Below are 24430 nucleotides of genomic sequence, written 5' to 3'. Positions count from 1 at the left end.
AGCTTTAATTTGAGGGTATTTACATCCAAATCAGGTGAACGGTGTAGGAATTACAAAAGTCTTTAACCTGATTTGGATGTAAATACCCTCACATTAAAGCTGAAAGTCTGCAGATAAAGCACATCTTGTTTGTTTCATTTCAAATCTATTGTGGTGGTGTATAGAGCCAAAAAGATTAGAATTGTGTCGATGTCCCAATATTGATGGACCTGACTGTACCTGGCTGCTTACTGTAACAAACTCATTGGTTTAAAACAATTATCTGCTTTAAAAGCACACAAAAGTGTTATCTCATCAGGGGCTTCCATTTGATTACTGAAGGTTGTTCTGTATGCAGGATTCTATGTATTGCTGTTTGCACCCACTGTTGAGCCCAATTACCAGAGCACTAATGGAGCCCCTTTCTGACATTGGAAATGTGCATAAAGAGCACCAGCGGGTATGAGGCCTGATCAAGAAAATGTTATGTACCGGTCCTACACTGGTCAATTCTTACAGTAAAACAATCCATTATGTTTGGGGCAATAATGTTTGGATTGCAATAATAAGTATTGATAAATCACATAAAAATAGATTTTAGGTAAAATAACATTATATTGCCAATAACAGGCTACACACTCCTTAGCCTTCATTTTATAGTCACCTAAAGTCCCTCATTCTGTTAAGATGCCTATTGAAAATGAACGCAGGCTTCAGTGATAGCAGTATAAAAAAGGGCCTTTATGATGGCTAAGAAGTGCGTTACATGGGTGCAAGCTTATGCCAAATGTTAACTACCCAGAAAAGAAAAGAAAAAAAATATATAGTACATGGAACAAAATGCTGGACACACCTGAGATCATGCAGTTCAGATCCAGAGCCAGTGATCAACAGGAACTCTCCAGGAGACAAATGGGACACAGTGAGCTCAGCATAGACCCGCCCTCTAGGGGTCAGCATGTGGCTTATGTTGGTGAAGCCCACCTGTACACACAGAGTACCAATTATTTTCTCCCAATACAACATGAGCACATATCATCATACTAGTCATCGACATTCCAAGATAAATTTCTACCTCTAATGAATTTTTACCAATCACCAACTCAGAAACAAAGGAATTTTATATATTTAGCTATTGTAGCCAGGTGCTTGGCTAGATACAGAGAATGATTTAGGATACTGTGCTGCATTGCTCTCTGTACTTCCAATGGACTTCAGCTGAATGGGTTAAAGCGGTAGTAAACTCTCCCACTCAGATGCTGCTTTTTATCTAGGTCATTATATTAAGTGATTACAAAATAGTATGCCCCAATTCCATGATACTTACTTTTTTGAGATGTTTTAAAATTCGTACCTCACGGGACAAGCCGGGATAAGTATTGTTTTCCGAGTCTGCTTTACAAAATACTTCCGGTCTTTAATGTAGCTCTTGGTATAATCTTGGTGGTTTCTTAGCGCCAAACTTATAGGCTTATACGGGTTTTAAAACACTGTATATATGCATTTATGCTTATTTTATTGCTATAATGAGTCTGAAATTCAAGACGTGGCTGGGTGAAACAAGATGTCTGCTGCCGCCAAACTGTTAATCTGCAGGGTGCGCGCACGCATATGGGTAGTAGAGCCAACTGGTCAAAATTTACTGCTGGAGTGTCACTGGAAGAGATATAGTTGGAGATTTCGACAGAACACCACCGATCATAGCCGACCTGTTTGACCCCACTGTAGCAAAGTCCACTGTTTACTGCAGCGGATCTCTGCTACAGTATGCCATCCTATGCCCAAGTTTACACCCCATGTGACGTTACATGGTCACATGGAGTGTAGCAGGAATGAAACTGTAGTCACGCGGGTTTTGAACGCAGTGATCAGTAGTGTTTTTAATGCTGATTTATATGTGCTAAAGTTATGGGAAAGAGTTTACTACCATTTTAACACTACCTCACTTCTTTCCACAAGGGGGAGCTGACAAGCAGAAGGAGCTCAAGAGACTTGATGGTTAGCAGCATTAACCACTTACCCACCAGGCCTATTTTTGACACTTTTGTTTACAAAATCAGTATTTTTTGCTAGAAAATTACTTAGAACACCCAAACATTATATATATTTTTTTAGCAAAGACTCTGGAGAATAAAATGGCGGTCATTGCATTATTTTTTGTCACGCGGTATTTGTACAGCGGCCATTTTTTTGGAAAAATTACGAAAAATCACATTTCACTGCATTTAAAAAAAACTAAACAGTAAAGTTAGCTCCTTTTTTGTATATTGTGAAAGATGATGTCACGCCAAGTAAATAGATACCCAACATGTTATGGTTTAATATTGCACACACCTGTGGAATGGCGACAAACTACGGTCAATAGAAATCTCAATAGGCGACGCTTTCAAATTTTTTAACGGTTACCAGTTTAGACTTAGAGTGTAGTGTATAGGCGATACCTCACATGTGTGGTTTGAACAGTGATTTCATTTGCAGCGCAACTTCCATATACGTTTTCTTTCGTGCGTGAGCTAACGGCAACGGGGGCGGCTAAAATTTTTTTTTCCTATTTATTTTATTTTTTTTTTCAATTCATCACAGGTTTTTAAAAAAAAAAAAAAATCTGATCCCTTTTATTGCTGTCACAAGCAATGTAAACATCCCTTGTGACAGCAATATGCAGTGACAGGTACTCTTTATGGAGGGATCAAGGGTCTAAAAGACCCTAGACCCCTCCACTACACTTCCATGTATTCAAAACGCCGAAAACTGCATTTTTGAATATACTAGTTTTTTGAATCTGCCGCCTTTAGCAGCCGAGTAACCCGGACGTGACGTCATGGAAGCCGCCTCCGGGTTACGTCATCGGAGACCCGATCGAAGCCGGCTTCGATCGGGACTCCATCCAGCCGGCGGACGTGCCGGTGGGACGGGAGACCCGGGCAGAGCCGCAGAAGGCGGCAGGAGGGGGGGGACGTCCCCTCCCGCTCACCGAGGTAACGATCAAGCGGCTCCCGAGCCGCATCAGTCATTACCCTCGAAAGCCGACCGCCGGCTCTAAACAACGGTACCGGGATGATGCCTCTAGCTACAGGCATCCATCATCCCGGTATAGCCACGCTAAGTCAGCCGATGTATGGGTAAGTCACTTTGCGGTAAGTGGTTAAATAATGGGAGATGTGAGCTGGGTATAAAGAGAGAGAGATGTATTTTTACAAGCCCAGGCTGAATACTGGGGAATTTCTTCTTGGCTGTAAGGAGACCGAGGTGTGCACATCGCTGCTCCTGTGTGCACATCACCCTGCTACAAGCCTGCAGATATGTGCTGAGGACTGGAGTTGCTCCAGGCAGATCCAGAAGTGAATTGACATCTGAACAGCGGGAACCCTGTTGCTATATCGCTGGGATTAGTGAGAGGACACTGCTGCCATTAACCTGTTGTTCCTAGCAGAGACTGTGCACATAGCGACTGGGCATCTAACTAGCAGCATTATTTACTGCATGCAGACTTTGCTAGGACTGTACTCATGTGCACCACTGTAAAGACTGGGCCTCAACGCTAGCTTTTTGAAGAACTTGGGCTAAAGACTGCTCACTTAGATTGCTGCTTTACAGGACCTTTGCCTATTGTCCACAATAAGAGGTACCTCTTCAGGGAGTCTTACATTGCATTGCTGCCATTCATATAGCATGGATTCTAAAGTGAATATAGTCTATTCTTTCCAGACCAGTTATTGCAGTATTGATTATCATTGCTGTTAATATTTTTTGGTGCTGTTACTTATTGCTGATTTTGTGGATTACCAGTTTTCCTCTAATTTAGCTGCATAGAACTTCATTCTATGCTGCTATAGCCTAGTAAAGATATTGTCCAATGAACTGTGATTACCCTAATCCTTTACTTATTTATGTGCATACTGCTATTTACTGCAACCTGTGACAATATATTAGATTAATTTACCACTAACCAGTCTGATGTTTGCTGTTTGATACTGAACATAAAGCCTTGCACACACGATGAGATTATCGGATGAATAATCGCCTGTTTTGTTGCATGCTAATTTCATATCAAAACTGAAGAGGTTACTCAACTTACGAAAATTCACGTATGACAAAATACAAATTCAGAAGTGATGTAATGTCTTGAATTGTTTTGTAATTTATTCTTTCCTTTCCGAGCATACATAGTCTTGCTCTTATGATTTTTTTCGGACAAACGGTACTAATTAAACGAAAATCAGATATGATTTCACATACCATCATCATTTTCTAGCCTGCACCTTTAGTTTTTGTCGTCCAAAAAGTCAGAATCGGCTGTTAAAAGCACTACACTAACTATCAGATAATCGGCAGATCTTCATCGTAAAAAAAATTTCTTACGATCTTCCTATCATGTGTACGGGCCCTTAGTTGTGTGCAGGGTATATATTTTTGCTCCCAGTAGCAGTGCATTATTAATTTGCTGGTGTGTCAGTGGGGGTGATGTTTTCTCAGAGTAGAGGTAAAAGAACAGAGAACCCAATCTACCAAGTAGCTCCTGCCGGGCAGCACTACACTATCAAAAAATAAAAAATACTGTGTTCTGCAGGACTCATTGTTCAAATTGTAACCTGAAAAGTTGGTTGGTGGTCAGGTATGGCAGCTATACATTTCCTAAATTGCCCATACACTGATGTTTTTGTATTTTTCAGCATGCAAGAAAAAAGAAATACATTCCTCCATCCAAGCATGGATGGACAAATATCCTGCTGTGGCTATTGTGTTTTGACAGACAGCCCAGCCAGCTGTCAAGATAGCCAAACAGTAGCTGCATCTGATTGGGTGCAGCTGCTATTTGGCTGAAAATTTTCCAGCAGGCTCCTAAAAAAAAAAGATGAATAAACAATTTACTTTTTTCAAATGGAAGAGGGCCAAAAGGGCCATCCATTGAGCTAATTTCAACCTGCTTCCAAGGAACAGTATATGGCCAGTCTTAGGGTTTAGCAGTAAAAAACCCTTGCTGATCATAATTTTCTCTGTTATACAACAATAAATTATTATTGTTGGAACCTAAGCGACAGAGGTGGATGGATGACTTCAGAAAATGTCAAAGTAATGTTTGTTTACTTATGGAGTTGCACAGAGCGGCCGCGAACCTCCTCTTTTTGGGTCCCCCACCGGCGCTCCTTGCCCCTACTCTCTGTCCAGTGCCCCCATGGGCTTCCCCGTGGGGGCACTCGTGCATGCTCACTCCTGAGCCCGGCTGCTGCATCCATTGACACAGACAGCGTGACTCGGCCCCGCCCCCACTCGCTCATCACTGGTTTTGATTGACAGCCCAGAGAGCCAATGGCTCCTGGTGCCCCAGCAAAGCCAGCGAGACCCAGAAGTGAGAGGAGAGAAGAGCTGCAGGCGTGCATGGTGCTGAATAGAATGAGGGCTCAGGTAAGTGAAAGGTGGAGTGAGGGGGGATACTGATACCTGAACATTATTTACCTTAATGCAAGGAATGCAGAAGGGTAAGAAATGTTTAGGCTTTAGAACAATTTTAACATGTAAGGTCACCTTTTCAGAGAAAATTAAATGGTGAACTAACACTGTACACCCTCCCCACCACTCAAATTTATAAACCTTGATGGCTGATGAGCTGTCTGTGCACACATAGCCAGTGTAGCAGTTTGGGGATTTCAAATTCCCTTTCTTCTCCCTCTTCTTTCTGCAGCGCTTCCTGGACAGATCATTGACCAATCAGAATCACTCTGATGCACCTCTACTGCTTTAGTAAATCAATCTCAGTGAGTCCGTGGTGTATAAACTATCTTTTATCTCCTAATGGCTTTTTTTTTTTTTTATGAAAACCATTACCGTTGTTATGTAGATTTTACTTAAGTACAGAAAACCTTGGACCGCGAGCATAATTCAGTCCGGAAACATGCTTGTTATTCAAAGCACTCTTATATCAAAGCAAATTTCCCCATAAGAAATAATGGAAACTCAAATAACTCATTCCACAACCATTTATTCATAAATCCTTCAGTTTATAGTTCATATAAAAAGATTATAGCAATGTGATAGGTTGTGTAACCATAAAATGTCCATCCACACATGGCGCCTCCACAAGGTGATTAGAAGCAAAATGTAGCAGGAGCTACAGAGTATAAAAGAGAAGAGAGGTGACTCTAAGTGTACCAATATGGTTACATTTAATGAAGGTACAACATTTAGCAACTCACATGGTTGATGATTAAAAGAGGCACATCAAAGTATGCAGGCATCCGTGGTATAGCTGTCCACATAGACCATCCTCAGCACCGCCGGCTCTCACTGCTGTCAGTCTGCAGTTGTGACCGGGAACACTAACCTGCAGTAGAACGATCTCAAAGCGAGGCTTAAAGCGCTGATAGAGCGGCACATGGAAGGGATGACATTGATGGCGGTGAGGGGGCCGGTCTATGTGGACAGCTTTACCCCACATGCCTGCAATCTTAGATGTGCCTGTTTTAATCATCAACCATATGAGTTGCTAAATGTTATACCTTCATTAAATGTAACCATATTGCTACACTTAGAGGCGCCTCTCTTCTATTTTATACTCAGTTGTGACATGACGCTACTTGTATACCAAGACATCGCTTGTTTATCAAGTCAACGTTTATAAAAACTGTGCTTGTCTTTCAAAACGCTCTCAAACCAAGTTACTCTCAATCCAAGGTTTTACTGTATTTAAATTGCCGTGGTTGTGCTTTACTGCTCCTTCTCACGTAGCAAGTCTTTGCAGTCAGCCAAATTATTAAAAGCAATACACTCTTTGTGGGGCCAATATCTTATCCCAACAGCTGCTAAACAATAAGACTGAATCAAATACAGAGCCCCCACTTCAAATCTCTCTGTTTAAGTACAATAACAAAAAAAAAGAAGGGTAATCATTTAGAAATGTGAAAGCCATATCAAAGTTTACAACATATGCTGCAATAATCAGTGTTGCCAACCTCCCGGAATAAAATTTACTGGCAGAATGCCAAAAATTTACGGACGGCACAAATTTTTTACTGACATTGCAAAAATGTACATAAAATAGCCGTTTTCAGTGCTAAACTGTGCAAATATGAATAATTAAACTATAAACATGTAGATACTGCTATTAGCAATGTGTTTAAGTTAAACAAAAGTTTAATGAAATTGTCTTGGATTAGTCAGCAATAGAAGAGACTGGTGGGGGGCCCAAAAGGTGAATCTCCTCAGCCAGTCTGCTCTGCTGAGATGAGCTCTCTCCTCACAGAAGCTTTTAGGCTTCGTTTCCACTATTGCGACTTGCTGTGCGACTTGACACATGTCAAGTCGCACAGCAAGTCAAAAGCCATTGATTTCAATTCGGCCCGTTTTCACTGCCGCGACGACTTCAAAAGTAGTTTGTGCACTACTTTTGGGCCGACTTCAGTGCGACTTACCTCTATAATGAGGGACAAGTCGCACTGAAAGCAGCAAACAACTTACACTACAAAGTCGCGCTAGAAGTAGCACGACTTCGTAGCCGCAGTAGTGGAAACGGAGGCTTAAGCTACAATGTAAAACAATTTTTCAGCAAGCATTAGGCTTTTAAATTAAAGTTCTTCTCTGGGCACTCTTAAACCACTCTCCCAATTTAAAAGCCTAATGATTGCTGAAAATGGTTTTACATTGTAGCTTAAAAGCTCCTTTCTAATACAATAAATTGTCTTCAGCTCTGACATTTGTCTTTGCCAGAGGCAGAGCAAACATTCTTTTTAGTAAAATGACTGAAACATACATTAACCCAGGTCCATCTACACAAAATAAATCTATCTGCTGCATTAACTTAACAGTAAGCTCTGAACAGCAAAGACTGCCTTTATGCCTTTATCTGACCGACCTGTGCCTTCCTGAGCTGGTGTCTGTGACTCCCTCTGTGACTGTGGATGGATGCTGGCCGTGTCCGACTCCGTCCTGCAGCACAGTCACACTGTCTCCTCTCCAGACTCCACCACGGCTCCATATTCCGCCGCCGCGGCCGCCTGCTCAACTTTAAGCTCAGCTTTGCTCCACATTTTCAAATTCTGGCGCCTGGCGGTGGTGTGGCGGGGAAATGCGCCATGACATCCAATCAGCAGCACTCAGCGGCGCCTTGTCACAAGTAGGCGTGCCGCACTCACATCTTCTGACAGTCCTGACAGCAGCCAGACCCACCTCCCTGGCCAGGGCTCCGCCCGCCTGCCCGAAAACAGGAAATGATCGGGTCATCTCGGGCATTTCCGGAACTGCACATGCGCAGTTCCGAACCGAGCCGATCGTTGCCGTTTTTCACGGGCACTTTTCTCCTGCTACGGGCATTTACGGGCAGGAGAAAAGTGCCCTGATTTTACGGACTGTCCGTAAATATACGGACGGTTGGCAACACTGGCAATAATACACATCCACTAGAAATACACTATAATTTCCCTCTAAAGCAATGGGTAACATTCAGTGACAATCAATACCAGCCTGTAAGATTTTACATTTTGTCAAGAATTCAAGCACTGAATGTTTCTTTGCCTCATTAATTTACCAACATAATGGCATACACACATACCTTTGGAATGATATTGGCAAAAAGATGGTCTAGTAAGTTAATGGCATCCTTTCCTTTTACAGTAAACTTGCCAAATGGAGTCAGGTCAATCACCCCCACCTTCTCCATGACCTGTTTATATTCCCGTCTCACTGGCTCAAACCAATTTGTCCTCCGAAAGCTCGGTCTATTAGAAGAGAAATCGATATAGTATAGTGAGGTCAAATAAACAGATATTATCCTTAGAGTATGACTCCAGACCAAGTAAGGGTTAGCTAAGTTTTTGGTGCCCTGATTTGAGATATTCTTCTTATTCCCTGGACCGGTGACGGTGGTTACCAGGGGAAAACATGAAAGGAAATTCTAAATTTTACAGTTGTCACCAGAACTGGAGCAATTGGAACACCTGGTAAAAACAACTGTCAAAGATGGAATTTGTCTTGCTTTAGGAAAAATGTATTTTTATTTCTTGCTGTGTCTCTGAAGTGAGGACAATTCTCCCCAATAAGGATGCATAGAGTATTAACCACTTGCCGACTGCCGCAAGTACATATACCGCATCGGTCAGCCCCGGCCAGGCAAAGTGACGTACCGGTAAGCAGGGCCGGATTAAGAGCATCATGGGCTTGGTGCTGAGGATTTTGAAGGGCCTTAAGGGCCGTGCCTTGGCATGCACCCAGAGGAGGAAGGGTGCAGCCATGCATGCCTAATTCAACATGGGATGCTGTCTCTGAAGCCCATAAACACATCCATGCATCGGCAACTGTCCCTCCTTGTCCGGCCTTCGTGCTGTGTGGGGAGGTTCTGAGGGAGCTGCCTGGGGAAGCGAGCATAGAAGCCAGACTTCTGTGTTTACAAGTGACAGAAGAGCGGTAACAGTGAATATGGCCAACCCGGGGCCTATATAAAGGTAGGGGCCTGGAGCTGCAGCTCCAATAGCCCCTACGTTAATCTGGCCCTGCCGGTACGTCACTAGCCTGTCACCGGCTTGTGAGCCAATAGCGGGCGAGCGCACGCCCGCTGAGGCGCGCGCCCGTCCCGGCTCGTTCCCTAACAAGTCAGTGCGTGTGACCGGCGGACCCAATGTCCGCCGGTCACTCGCGATCGTTCGCCGGGAAGGGAGAAAGACAGGCGGCTAATGTAAACAAGCCGCCTGTCATTCTCCCCTGTGTAAAAATGGAGATCAGACGGATCTATTATGTAGGACTGTTGATCTCTGTTTTTACACTAGTAGCCATGTCCCATCACAGTTAGAAACACGCCCCTAGGACACACTTAACCCCTCCCTCTCCAATACAGTTAACCCCTTCCCTGTCAGTGTCATTTTTACAGTAACAGTGTATATGTATAGCACTGATTACTGCAGTAATGTCACTGGTAACCCCATAAGTGTCAAAAATGTCAGTCAAGGGTCCAATCTGTCCGCCGCAATGTCGCAGTCCCGCAAAAAAAATCGCAGATCGCCGCCATTACTCGTTTTAAATAAAACACCAAAAATGACAAAAATCTTTCCCTTTGTTAGTAAACGCGATAACTTTTGCGCAAACCAATCAAAATACGCTTTTTGCGATTTTTTTTTTACCAAACATATGTAGCATAAAACAAATTGGCCGAAAATGTTAAAAAAATTAGATTTTTACATTTTTTTGGGGAATTTCATATAAAAAATGTGAAAAATATTGTTATTTTTGCAAAATTTGCGCTCTTTTTTTGTTTATAGCGCATGATCAAAAAATCGCACAGGTGATCAAATACCACCAAAAGAAAGCTCTGTTTGTTGGGAAAAAAGGACGTCAAATTCGTTTAGGTACAGCGTCGCACGACCGCGCAATTGTCCGTTAAAGTCATGCAGTAAAGAATCGCAAAAAACCCCCTGGCTGAAGGGGGTAAAATCTTCCGGGGCTTAAGTGGTTAAAAACCTGACAGATATTTTAACTCTAACCCACTCTCTCCAATACATAAGTTCTTGGGGTTCTACTGTACCATTTGCACCTTCTTATCTCCTGTATTATATGGGAACTTTCTAAAACATGTATCGTATGACTAAAAATAAATTGTAGTTTAACAAGTTTGAAAAAAACATTTCATATAAATTTATGAAAAAATTAAATGGAGTGAGGAAATGTAGAAAAAAGGTGCTGACAATTTGTCTAGAAATAAAAAAATAAAAATAAAAAAAAAACTTGATGAAGGTTTGTTCTGCCTTTGAAGGTTTTGTTTCTTTTTTCTTTCATTCATATTAATTATGCTGGTAATAAAAAGAAAAGCCCAAAAAATTTAACAGTTTGGAAAAATAAACTTTCAAAATGAATTTTCCCACAAAACAAAAAGATACAAATTGTGATTGGTTGTTATAAGTTTACACATTTTGTGTATCATTCCTACAATGGCTTCTTGAACACATCTCTGAGATCCCTGGACCCATTTTTTTTTTTACTACCGTACCATATTGTAGTTAAGGAGATAGACAAACTATTACGGCAGTTGACAATTGATTTAAAATGGGCAAAACCAAAAATTAAAAATATGATGTAATCTGTCAAAACATCAAAGCAGTTTTTATTTTTCTCAGACATACGTATGTGTGTATGGTAGCTTTACAGATCAGCAGCGATTATTTACTCACTTATCTTTGTGCTTTTTTAAAAAAAAAATTCTAGATAGAGAGTTTCCCGATCTTAGCCATGCCTTGAAAAATGAACACTTACTTGTATTCATTATCATAGCCAGGCTTGTAGAACCAGTGGGGCTGTTCCCATCCCGCATGGAAGCCCATGGAACATTTTGTCTTCAGCTCCTCATATATTCCACTCATCCTTTCTGTTGGTCTTCCTGCAAATCTTTCTTCTTTGGGATAACCAACTAAAAATATACAAATATTTCATTTTACATAGCAGTATTGATAAAAAGAAAAAAGGGAAGAAGAAAAAAGGGTGTCCTCTCCACCCCCTCTTTCTCGTCAAGCCTACGTTAAATGATGACCAAGAAGGAATCTTCAGCCACCCAGGACTTTCAGTCCATTTCTTTACTCAATGTGGACCTGAAAGTGTTGGGCAAATTGTTGGGAAATAGGATTAACAAACATCTACAGTACTCCATCCGCAGAAAAAAAAAAAAAAAGCAGGAGTTGTTTCCAGGTGCCAAGCTAGTGATAATCCCTGGAAGGTGGATCACCTTACCCACCTGTTACACTAACACAGAGTTCCTGAGTTCCTTACTTCTTTTTATATGTTTTGAGATTACATGATTTATACACCCTTTAGATCAGTGGTTCTCAACTCCTGTCCTCAGGACCCACTAGCAGGCCAGATTTTAAGTATTACCTTATGGGGATGCAGACTAGAATACTGCAATCACTGAATGGCAAATTATATCACCTGTGATCTATTTAGGTTATCTTGCAAACCTGGCCTGTTATGGCGCTTTTCCACTGCATGGAACCGAATGGTTCGGCTCGCTTTTGTGCTTTTCCACTGCATGGTACCACATGGTACGATGTAGGAACGGTTCGGTACGGTACGGCGGCGCTTTTCCACTACATGGAACTGAACGGTACGGCTTGCTTAAACAGTACCACCTCAGTGGTGGTTCCAAGAGGGCCGTACCGGTACCATATCTCACAATCCTTTGCATGCAGCCTTGACTGTTTGTCACTACTAGCCACTGATTGGTCAGAGAATCGTTGTTATCCCACCCACTTACTTTAGTACTACTTTAGTGGAAAACCAAACCGTACCGAACTGTTCCAACACCATACCATGCGGTACCATGCAGTGGAAAACCAAACCGGGCCAAGCAGGGCCAAGTGGAGCCGAGCTGGTACTTGCAGTGGAAAAGTGCCATAAGTGGGTGCCGAGGACAGTTGAGAACCACCGCTTTAGATCGAGATTTGAGAATTCCCTGCTTGCCTGGGTGACAAGCTGTGTATTCCAGACCCATGGTCAAGGTGCAGTATGCAAACTACCTTTCTCAATCCTTTTTAATTCTCCATGACATGAGGCAAGGTTGCCCTCTTCCCCTTATTGTGTTTATTTTGGCCCTAGAGCTCCTGGTGATTGCTATTACAGGGAATTGGGACATTTCCAAGGTTGTACGCACAGGCCTTGACATCATAATCAGCTTGTCTGCAGATAACACTCTCCTGACCCTTAAGCCCCATACACATGGTCCAAATGTCGAGAGACATTGACCAGTTAAAAAAAAAAAAAAGGCCATCATTTGGCCGGTGTATATGCCACCCTGTCCGACAGAAGCCAACTAACTCCTGATTAGCACTTTCAGCCAATGGTGGAGAGCGCTGATCGGAATGTTCTGGCGCTCCTGTCAGAACACAACAGCTCAGCAGGGGAGATCGCTATACTAACTTTGCATAGTTAATACGATGGCTCCTACTTTTTTTTTTTTTTTTTTATTTCAACCTGCCGGGTTGAATGAAACAAAACTCAGAGTGTGCACCAGGCTTTATCAACCCCCACATTCCCCACAAGAATCTTTACTGTGTTCTCAGGTTTTAGGAATAATCAGGCCAAATCAACTGTTCTAAACAGGGAATATCCAGAAAGTTAAGCTAGAATAGCTCTTTACCACCTCGCTAACCCCCAGCAAAAGCTTGCTACCTTCCTCTTTATAGTAGTTAAATGGACTATTGCCAGAAGTTGGAAGAAACCTACAGTGGTCTTGCAAGAGGTTAAAACGTGTATAAATGTGCTACTTGTCAATGAGAAACTTTATAGCATCACCTTACAAGCTCAAGAAGATAAATTCATTAAAGTCTGGGAACACTGGCCTCAGCTGTCTATAATTGTTTTCTTTTGTCTTATGTTCCCATATATTTGTTCGGAATGAAATGAACCTCAAATGTCTAGAGGATATCTAGGTTGATATTGGAGTTGAAGGATCAGCATAAAGTATAGTGACCAGGCCTGTAATATATTCAGATGAAGGTAAGTATTGGTGGCCTTCATATTAAGAACATTTTACTGGGTGCAGGTCAACCAAAACACCAGAAGCACAAGCATTCTTTACTCAACCTATTTTTATCAATACAAAAATGTTGTACCAATGTTGTTCAATCCATAAGATTCTCTTGCTTTCTGTGCAGTATACTGTGTAGTGGTCCATTTCCCATATCTGTTAGGGTCTAATTCAATGAGGTCGAAAGGAGGTTCTCCGTCTAGGATCCAGTCACTTAAGAACTTACCAATGCCTCCAGCATGGATGACACCATACCTAAAATTTAAAAAAATATATATAATGATATCAAGACACTGATAGAGAAGAGCAGAGAGAAGAGCTGCAAAGAAAGGGACGTGAATTTACACACTGTTAATACAAAAGCAAAGCTCCACAAAAAATGGCCAGCTTTGGATGAGACAATGCAGGGTTTATTCAGTCTTTAAAGGTCTTCTTATCACCCCCAGCACATCCAAGACAGACCAGAGTGTTTCTAACTGTCAATGATACAATGTTTTTTGGCCTGCCCTTTGGTGGGTTCTAGGAGAATCCACCAACACCAGTAACAATGTAAGCTTGGCTTTAAAAGGAGCTCTCCCCACTTAAAGCAGATCGTGCATGCATATGCAGGCCTACCACCTCATGTGTAATCATTGCATTACAGCTGGATTAAAAAAAAGGCCTGTAGAGAAAAGTTAGAAAATATACTCCCCTTACACCTGGCTTTCATTCACGGCTCCTAGGCAAGGGTGACATCACAATTCCTCTTTCAAGATTCTGGGAACACCAAGAATCCCAAATCACATTAAAAGATGCTCCCACACTGTAATGGGGTGATTATACATGAGGGGGGGGGGTGACAGAATGTACTAAACTGAACTAACAAAGATAATTTCTCAAGAGTCTTCACATCGTAAACCAACATACTGTATTCACTTACCCAAACCCAATAGCAACCCAGTAATTTCGGATGCCTTGATGTGGCCCTACCATTGGAAGGATATCTGGAGTGTATGTTATGGGTCCAGAAACTATATTGGTAATATCAGCATTTCTCAGCACAGGAACCATCTCCATTGCAGCTTCTACATGTTCCATAATTCTGTCTAGATCTGATTCAAATAATTCTTTCCCAAAACCTACAGAACATAGAGTATTAGTTATAGGCTAACCTTGGTTATTTCCAACAGTGTTAACAAAATGACTAACAGGTTTAATGTTTGTTAAACAGGTTCAATTTAATGCCAGCCACACCAGCAACCCATACTCTCCCTTCACTCCCATGCTGCTCAGTGTGGTTGCTAGAAGCAAAGAAATGTAACAAGTACTTCTGGCTCTGGAGAGCATTTGACCCATGCCCCTTCTTCCCAACGTGATAGTGTTGATGAAAAAAATGGTGTGAAGGGTGCGCTGATATATTTTAAAGCTGCAACCAAAGTTACCTAGTGTGGAATATAAATATGAATAATAGCGCACCAGACTTTTTATTCATAGTGATAGTGTTGATGCTTAGCACTTGGCCAAGAACAGAGAGAGTGCTCAGCCCTGTTTAAGCTCCAAGTTTTGACCTACACAGGGTTAATTCTCCATCACTCCCCATGACTGAATGGAGTGTCAGGGAAGTTAATGGAAGAAAAGTATGCAATGCTGGTGGGGACAGCATTAAAGTATAAAGCCACTACAGGTTCAGACTAAAGCCCTACAAAAGCATCTATACTACTACTCTTTTGCATGGACACCCATGCATACACCTTTTTTTCTTTTTGCTCAGCTCCTCCCTCCAAGCATTGACTTAGCAACGTTTCTGTATTCTAATCTTTAATGAAACCATGGAGCATGTGCTCTTGGAGGGAGCTTCTGACAATAAGGACTCAGTGATTGTGCTGTGGACATTGAGGATTAATTGCTCTACAGTGTCTGCAGTTACAGGGGTTAGTGGGGGCTTGTTTTAAAGCTATACTACTTTTGAAAGTTGAGGTTTAGGTATTGTTTTTTTAGCACAGTTACATTGCTCCAGTTTGTACCGGTATGCATATCTCATACCTGACTGCCACTGTTCAGAGAAAGCCTTGTATTTTTTAATGACTATAAGGTGTTCTTTAATAACGTGGGAGGCAGAAGAAACAGTGGACACCCTGTATTATTTTGTTACCCAGGAATCTTGCAGTGGACGCCCACAGAACCAGACACCCTGTTCTCTCTGCAGCTCAACTTCTACTTCCCAGAACTGACGCATCATACTTCTAGTCTTCTAATGTATAATGTAACCACAGAGCTTGCACTGTGGGGATGGGGAAGCTGCTAAAAGATAGGACTCCGGTGGTTGCATTGTGAACTTTGAGAATTAATTGGTCTATAGTGTCTGCAGCTTCAAAGATCATTAAGGGCTTGTTTTAAAGCTTTACTACTAGTTAGGGAGGCCGTATGTAAATACCTTTCTGTCCACAGCCTAACTAGAGCTTTACTTTATTATGTCAACTTAAGTATGAATATACAGCAAAAAAATTCCCCTAGGGGTGGGACTTTATAGGCACGAATTATAAAATTTGAAAAAACAGATCATAAATATACAAGGAAATTTTATTAAATACAAAAATTAAAGAAAATACAACAGGATTTGTTCATAAGTTAAAAAACAAACAATGAAAGCGATATTGTATGTATGATGAAATAACTCAACCAACAGATCGGTGCGATCCACAGCTGGGAGAAGGAGTCCATGCAGCATTTGATCCCTGTGACATCTTAAGTTTGGGCATATTATTGTCCGGTCCACCCCGCTAAGCATCAATTGGACTTCAGCTGTTCGGATCCTGCCATCGGTCCTATCTCATTTTGCTTACAATTTGTGCATTGGAGAAAATCCTACTCTATGAATACACGGCAGTACTTGGGTCGTAGCTTTTTCCTTCCTGTTTTTAACTAAAAACCAGCAAGCTTTTTGTCTGTTTTTTTGAAAACCAACCATATAGTATCCCAGTATCATCCCTGACGAAGAGGTCTAAAAACCTCAAAACGCGTCGGATAACCTGGATCTGTTGATTGAGTTATTTCATCATACATACAATATCGCTTGCATTGTTTGTTATTTAACTTATGAACAAATACTCTTTGTATTTTCTTTAATTTTTGTATTTAATAAAATTTCCTTGTATATTTATGATCTGTTTTTTCAAATTTTATAATTCGTGCCTATAAAGTCCCACCCCTAGGGGAATTTTTTGCTGTATATTCCTTCCCGGGATGTGGCACATCAAGTAGAGGCCCATAGCAGGAACACACAAAACTTAAGTATGAAGTATTACCTGGTGGGACTCCATTTGTTACCCAGGAATCTTGCAGTTTCATTTTTTCTTGCCTTTCATATGGTCCAAACAAAAGTCCATCCCGTTCCTGTCGTAAATAATATGATCCCTCCAAGTCTCGGAGGACTGGTAGTTCCTTCTTTAAAGCTTTCACCTCAGGAACAGAACCAGTGACCACATACTGATGGTGCACAGGAATAAGAGGATGTTCCAGGCCTATCAACTTTCCAACCTCTCGTGCCCAGAAACCTAGAAGATAAATTCAATGTCAGGTGCTAATCAAATGAACAGTACAGAATTTGCTTAGCTGGTCAATGAAGGACAGATCTTTACCAATATAAAACAGACAGAGATTTGACTGTCATTGCTGTAACTGCAAATACTTTGGGGGCACCCAAACATTTCTAGTGATGCAGACAACAGATTGCATCATGCTTTGGAAAAAAGGAAAGAATATTCTCTTTTCTGTGGGGAACAATGAACAATTGAAACCTGCATGCTTACTTGATCTTTAAACTTACTGGGTTCAATATTAAAAAGTATCATGTAAGACTGGTGTTTTTCATGTGAAATAAAGATATCAGTTTCTTTCCCTTTTTTTGTTTTGAAAAAACCGACTTTAAAGAAAAATAGATATTGGTATTATTTTAGAGGGAAAGATCTCCATTGTCACACAAAGCACAATACTGTATATATGTATTGTATCTTTACAAGCAGAAAGTAAAAACAATCACCTAAGGAAAACACTGATCAGCCAGTAAAGATCCCACCAGAGTCTGTCCAGGTAAAATGTTGTTCAGACTGCTGTAAGGCCCCATGCACACTGGGCGCTTAGCAGCGGTTCATGGGGCTCCTATGTTTAGCTTTGGGTGGAGGGCACAAGTGTCCCATCCAAACTCGCGCAGGCAGCCTGTCAAACTCTATGAGACTGAAATGCAAGAAAAATGGCCGCACACCAGACAATGGCTCACGATGAAAGGCTTTATTGAGTAAGGATGCAAGGTACAGCAATAAATGGTGGACGTGTTTCACACGACCCACAGCGTGCTTGTTCAAGCACGCTGTGGGTCGTGTGAAACGCGCCTACCATTTACTGCTGTACCTTGCATCCTTATTCAATAAAGCTTTTCATTGTGAACCATCGTCTGGTGTGTGGCCATTTCTCTTGCATTTCTGTCTGCGGTGGCCGTGGTCCTGCACCCATGGCTGACTGTGGAGTTCCAACTGCCTGAGCGGTGTACATCTTTCTCCCTAAACCCTATGAGACTGACAGCTGCTGCAGATAGATGGTGCACCTACCTGTACAAACATCTAGCGCATTATGCGCCTACTGCCCTACCGTCTAGCCCCATGCAGCTGTCAGACTCTTATGTAATTTGACAGGCTGCCGATAGAGGGATGCGCCTGTGCCCTCCATCCACAGCTAAACCCCAGAACCTCATGTATCGCTGCTAAACTCCCAGTGTGCATAGGGCCTTAAGATCAAAGGAAAGCCAAATAGGCAATCTGCTTAAAATAAAAAAGCAAGTTATGAGGTGGCATAAAAAAAGTTATTTTATCCAACATTTATAAGTCAGTAGTGTTAGTATGTAACTCTTTGAGACTTTAAAGTTATACTATAACAAATTTTGGGGACTGCAACTAATTACACGCTGAATTTTCTGAAATGTTTCTAAAAGCAGCGAAGCTGCTCAGAAGCTGTCTGATCCAGTTAATTCTGGTTCTGCTGCCTGATCTTGGCTCTGAATAGACTTCACTAAACATTTTAGCTGTTCCAAGCCAGGAAACATGAAGCCAGCTCTACTTGGCACCAGCGCTACATCGACAAGAATCCAAGTGGGAGGGGCATACTAGAAGAGCATAGTAAAAGCTGCTCCGAGACCACGCTCACAGGCTCTATTCTTCTACCATAAAATGTTTCTAATTTCATATTCACAATCCCTGCTTCCATATTGTCCCACTTAAAGCATACATCATTCTTCTTTACATTTTCTTTATGACTCTGGTTAGCTAGTTTATTTAGTATTTACATTTATTTGACTAATTCATATTAAAAAAAATGTTGAATAACTTTTAAATACTAGTTATTGAAAATGATACTGTTATTAGGGCCAAGTCTGATGAACGATCAGTGGCAGTACAGTACAATCACAGCTAGTAATTGAAGGCACTATATAAGTATAACCCAGCAGATGAGATAAGAAAAAGTCTAGCAAGTATTAAAGAGAACCTCTCACCTACAAAGGAATGCTAGGCAGCAGTTTCCTTTATTTTACTCCATCCAATTTCTATATTTTATACAGGTTGCTTTGTGCAAATGTCAAAATGAAAAAAAAAACCCCATGTATTTTTTTACTGCTATTTGGAATTGTCATCAAGAATATAAAAAGAAGACAGTCATCAACTTGGCTTTGTCAGAAACAAACATATTTCAATGTGGACATGAATGGCTACAGCTGCCAATACACTTTCCCTTAATAGAAATCACATGCTTCTGAAACTTGATGGCAAAAAGGCTTTCATCAAAATTCTTCATGAAGACTTAGGAGATTCATTTTGAGAATTCATTCATTTTATTTATACCTCACCTTCCATTTCTCTTTTAATAAATGTAGCACACCCCACTGGGATACTGGGATCCCCCACCCTGCACAGCCAGGCACACCAAATTTCCACAGTGACTCAGATTTAGAGAACAGCCCGTGACTTTGTTTTAGTTATTTATTGAGGGATAATAACTTGGATAGTTACATTTTTGACACTTTTGGGGGGACCAGTGACATTACTACTGTAATGTCAAAAGTGTCTGTGTGCATCTAAAAGACCCCAAACCCCTCCTCTGCATTTAAAAGCATTCAAAACGCCAGGTTTGGCTGTTTTGAATGCTGTAATTTTTTTTAATCTGGCGCAGAGTACCCGGAAGTGATGTCATGACATCACTTCTGGGTTTTTGCATGGATACAAAAAAAGAGAGGTTGGGACTTTAAATGAGAGACATGAAGGGGTCAGGAGGGAAAATGTAAACAACATTTATTGGTACATGTAAATTTGTACATACATGGCAGATAAAAAATATATATAGTGAACATCAGAATCATATTGAACAACCTGGTAAAAACTCCCCAAATACAATTGCATATTACCCAATAAGGCTGATTTGCAATAATATGAGAATAAAAAGGGTATTCAAAACATAGAGAATAAGAGTTTCAGGTAGTTGAGCAGTTCAGTATAATACAGACATCATAGCCTCAACGCGTTTCGTGGACCCAATTCGCCACTTCGTCAGGAGTAGATGTATGTGTATTAGTATTCTATAAAAATAGGGAATGAGGATAATTACAAAAGATAAAAAAGGGGGGGGGGGAATATAACCCCACAACTCCCAAAGACTTACATAGCAGCACGCAAGATAGCATTGAAACTGGAGATGGCCCCCATTGTCTCCCCCGGGAATTGAGGGCGCACTGACAGGGAATCAAGGCTGAAAAAGTCACACATATGGCATAGTTGGACTAGGGTGGATGAGGTGAAGAAATCATGAGTACAACACTGTATACATATGTCTGTAAATAAGTATATGTATAATAAGTATATCTATAAACATTGAAGGTAAAGTATATATTAAAATAGATAATTGTATATGGGTAGGAAAGTGTCATATTGATACTATTGAGATGTGCTACAGATGGAAAATAAGAATGTGACAATGAGTGGTGAAGGTAGAGTGAAGTGGTGTGGAAATGAGCAATAGGCTAACGAATTAAATAAAACCACGTGGTAGCATGAAGGAATGGTGGTGAGGGAACAGCCTGAAGGATTTTGGGGGGGGGGGGGAGAAAGAGGTATGCAAGGGAGTGAGACTGAAAATGATAAGAGAGGGAAACCAGACACGAGGTGCCGTTAATAAAGTGAAAAATTTAGAGTAATAGTGAGAAGGGATGAGCCAGAAACATACCAAGAGGGAAGACCCAGATTGATGACATGGTGCTAAGTGTCCACCGAGGAATGACCCCGCTCAGTGAGCCCAACGCCAAGACAGTGTATAAGAAAAGAGCAACCCGGGAACGGTGAGAGCCAGTAGCATGACCATCCCGAGTGCAGGCTGATATACACTGAGGTGGAAGTTCAAACGTCGGCGCATTGGCGCCAAAAATACGTAATGCGTCGACTGAGGCATGGCGCCGAGGAGCGGACCGCCCTCCCAATCCCCCGCGCCAGGAGGCGGAAGGAGAGAGGGAGGATGCACGGCGTGCATCGCAGCTCCTGGGATACACAGAGGGACCAACGAGAGACAAGCCAAAGTGCCCCAAACACATGGAGATTGCTGCTAAAGTATTACAAAAATATAGAAATATAAATGATGGTGATGATGCTACTCTTATGTAAAAAAACTAGACAGTACCAGTAATTATGAAGTAAACCCCCAACTAATATGTGGGAAGTTTATTTGACCTATCATAAAGGGCTGTAGGGTAAGGGCCGTCATATGCGATCAAAAAGTAATACGGATATCTCCCTGTCGCCCAGGATCATGTCTCTCCATCCCTATGCATATGGGAAGAAGGGGGGATTTGGGACTTTAAATGAGGCGCACGTTGGGATTTGCCGTGCATCTCCATCCCTATTCAATGTATACAAAAAAAGAGAGGTTGGGACTTTAAATGGGAGACATTAAGGGGTCAGGAGGGAAAATGTAAACAACATTTATTGGTACATGTAAATTTGTACATAAATGGCAGATAAAAAATATATATAGTGAACATCAGAATCATATTGAACAAACTGGTAAAAAATTCCCCAAATACAATTGCATATTACCCAATAAGGCTGATTTCCAATAATATGAGAATAAAAAGGGTATTCAAAACATAGAGAATAAGAGTTTCAGGTAGTTGAGTAGTTCAGTATAATACAGACATCATAGCCTCAATGGAGGCATGATCAGAGCCGAATGTGGCTTTGATCGGTTCTTCGGCGGCCGTGCAGGATTGGTTTCCCGGGTCTCCTGGTGGGACGGGAGACCCGGGCAAGCCGCGGAAGACGGCGGGAGGGGTGGGGGGACATCCCCTCCTGCTCCTTGTAATGACAGCCGAGCAGCTTCTCAGCCGTCATTACAAGACAGCCGACCGTCGGCTATGCATGCCGGTAGCGGGGTGAAGCCTCTAGCTGCAGGCATCACTCCGGTACAAGCACTTTCTGAAATATTGGTAATATCGGCCACCTTGATTGCCGATTCCGATATTTTGGGGAAAGTGCATATCGGCCCTCGATATATCAGCTTTGCCGATAATCGGTCGATCCCTATTAAGTATATAAATATGACTCTTTATTAGTCTCTTGTAATCCTCTATACTGCATCATGTAGCTTTTATTTTGAGCTATTTGTCCTGTAAAACTGCATGTTCTTTTGTTCTGTGTGAATGGAGGCAAAAACAAATGTTATTTTGCTTTTTTTTCTCTCCAGGTCTAATGTTCTTCATACAGAATAAAGTGAATCAGGAAAATCCTGGGTTCTAAACAGAGTTAATGATCATAAGTAGCATTCATTTACTATGTCTGTTCGCTCCATCGAATGCAGTGTTTTCCTGATGTATGCTATGAAGAACATTTAACCTGAAAAGAAAATAGCCAAAGCACATTCCATTTCTTTCCTCTATTCGCACATGTGGTTTCACAGGATGGATAGCTCAGCAAATATTTTTAGAAATATACCGCTTAGACTTGAGAGAAGGATAGTACTAAAAGCAAATGAAGTGAGCTCCATTTTCATGTGCTGACAAGGAATATACTAACAGAAAGCAAGGTGGATGGAGTTGAGAACTTCTGCTGTTCCTTCATTGACAAAACCGTCTGTAGGAGAAAAAGCCTGGCTGTATTGTCTGAATGGATGTGTAAATATTAGGACTGGCTGGACAGAAATACAGAAAAACATATGTGTATTTCAATTGTGTTTTAGGTATTTGCTTGGAGTTCAGCTTTAACACAACTGACTTTGTATCTTCAGTATTGTAAAAAAAAAAAAAAAAGTGTTCATACCCCTTGAAATTTTCCACATTTTGTCATGTTATAACCAAAAATGTAAATGTATTTTTATTGGGATTTTATAAGATAGACCAACACAAAGTGGCACATAATTGTGAAGTGGAAGGAAAATGATAATTGGTTTTCAAAATTTTTTACAAATAAATATCTGAAAAGTGTGGTGTGCATTTGTATTCAGCCCCTCTTAGTCCATACTTTGTAGAACCACCTTTTACTGCAATTACAGCTGCAAGTCTTTTTGGGGATGTCTCTACCAGTGAAATTTTTGCCCATTGTTCTTTGCAAAATAGCTTAAGCTCTTTCAGATTGGATGGAGAGCGTGTCTGAAGAGAAATATTTAAGTCTTGCAACAAATTCTCAATTGGATTTAGATCTGGATTTTGACTGGGCCATTCTAACACATAAATATGCTTTGATCCAAACCATTACATTGTAGCTCTGGCTGTATGTTTAGGGTCGTTGTCGTGCTGGAAGGTTAACCTCCGCCCCATTCTCAAGTCTCAGATTCTAACAGGTTTTCTTCTAAGATTGCCCTGTATTTGGCTTCATCTATCTTCCCATCAACTCTGACCAGTTCCCCTGTCCCTGCTGAAGAAAAGCATCCCCACAACATGATGCTGCCACCACCATGTTTCACGGTGAGGATGGTGTGTTCAGGGTGATGTGCAGTGTTCGTTTTCTGCCACACATAGTGCTTTTCTTTTAGGTCAAAAAGTTATATTTTAGTCTCATCTGACCAGAGCACCTTCTTCCACATGTTTGCTGTGTCCCCCACATGGCTTCTTGCAAACTGCAATTGGGACTTCTTATGGCTTTCTTTCAACAATGGCTTTCTTCTTGCCACTCTTCCATAAAGGCCAGATTTGTGGAGTGCACGACTAATAGTTGTCCTGTGGACAGATTCTCCCACCTAAACTGTGGTTCTCTGCAGTTCCTCCAGAGTTACCATGGGCCTCTTGGCTGCTTCTCTGATTAATGCTCTGCTTGCCCAGCCTGTCAGTATAGATGGACGGCCATGTCTTGGTAGGTTTGCAGTTGTGCCACACTCTTTCCATTTTCTGATGATGGATTGAACGTTGCCCTGTGAGATGTTCAAAGCTTGGGATATTTTTTATAACCTAACCCTGCTTTAAACGTCTCCTCAAATTTATCCCTGTCCTGTCTGGTGTGTTTCTTGGCCTTTATGATACTGTTTGTTTACTATGGTTCTCTAACTAACCTCTCACAGAACAGCTGTATGTATACTGAGATTAAATTATTACTTCTGAAGGCAACTGGTTCCACTAGATTTTAGTTAGGGGTATCCTAGTAAAGGGGACTGAATACAAATGCACGCCACACTTTTCACATATTTATTTGTAACAAATTTTGAAAACCATTTATCATTTTCCTTCCACTTCCCAATTATGTGCCACTTTGTGTTGGTCTTTCACATAAAATCCCAATAAAATAAATTTACATTTTTGGTTAAACCATGACAAAATGTCGAAAATTTAAAGGGGTATGGATACTTTTTCAAGGCACTGTATGTGTCTATGTATGCTTTTAGCAGAGTTTAGGAACTGCGGTGGTTAGGTGAGGTTCAGCCTGCCTTAACCTCCCTCTCCTGAACACGGAATAATCG

At 41.3% G+C, this 24430-nt stretch overlaps 1 protein-coding gene across 2 annotated transcripts in view; it reads right to left on the bottom strand.

Moving 5' to 3' along the window:
* DMGDH (dimethylglycine dehydrogenase) overlaps nt 1-24430 on the bottom strand; it is a 90408-nt gene that overhangs the window by 19851 nt on the left and 46127 nt on the right. For both annotated transcript variants that reach the window (XM_082243711.1, XM_082243710.1), the window contains exons 6-11: nt 16762-17010; nt 14397-14595; nt 13563-13732; nt 11212-11365; nt 8525-8690; nt 833-963 (exon numbers count right to left, since the gene is read on the bottom strand). In XM_082243711.1, the coding sequence (XP_082099837.1) occupies nt 833-963; nt 8525-8690; nt 11212-11365; nt 13563-13732; nt 14397-14595; nt 16762-17010 (1069 nt within the window). The remainder of the gene's footprint in view (nt 1-832; nt 964-8524; nt 8691-11211; nt 11366-13562; nt 13733-14396; nt 14596-16761; nt 17011-24430) is intronic.

Source organism: Pelophylax lessonae (assembly GCF_965119305.1).
Source record: "Pelophylax lessonae genome assembly, chromosome: 1".
Classification (NCBI taxonomy): domain Eukaryota; kingdom Metazoa; phylum Chordata; class Amphibia; order Anura; family Ranidae; genus Pelophylax; species Pelophylax lessonae.
The sequence above is the reverse complement of the archived record's forward strand: the minus strand, read 5'-3'. Positions and strand labels throughout refer to the sequence as shown.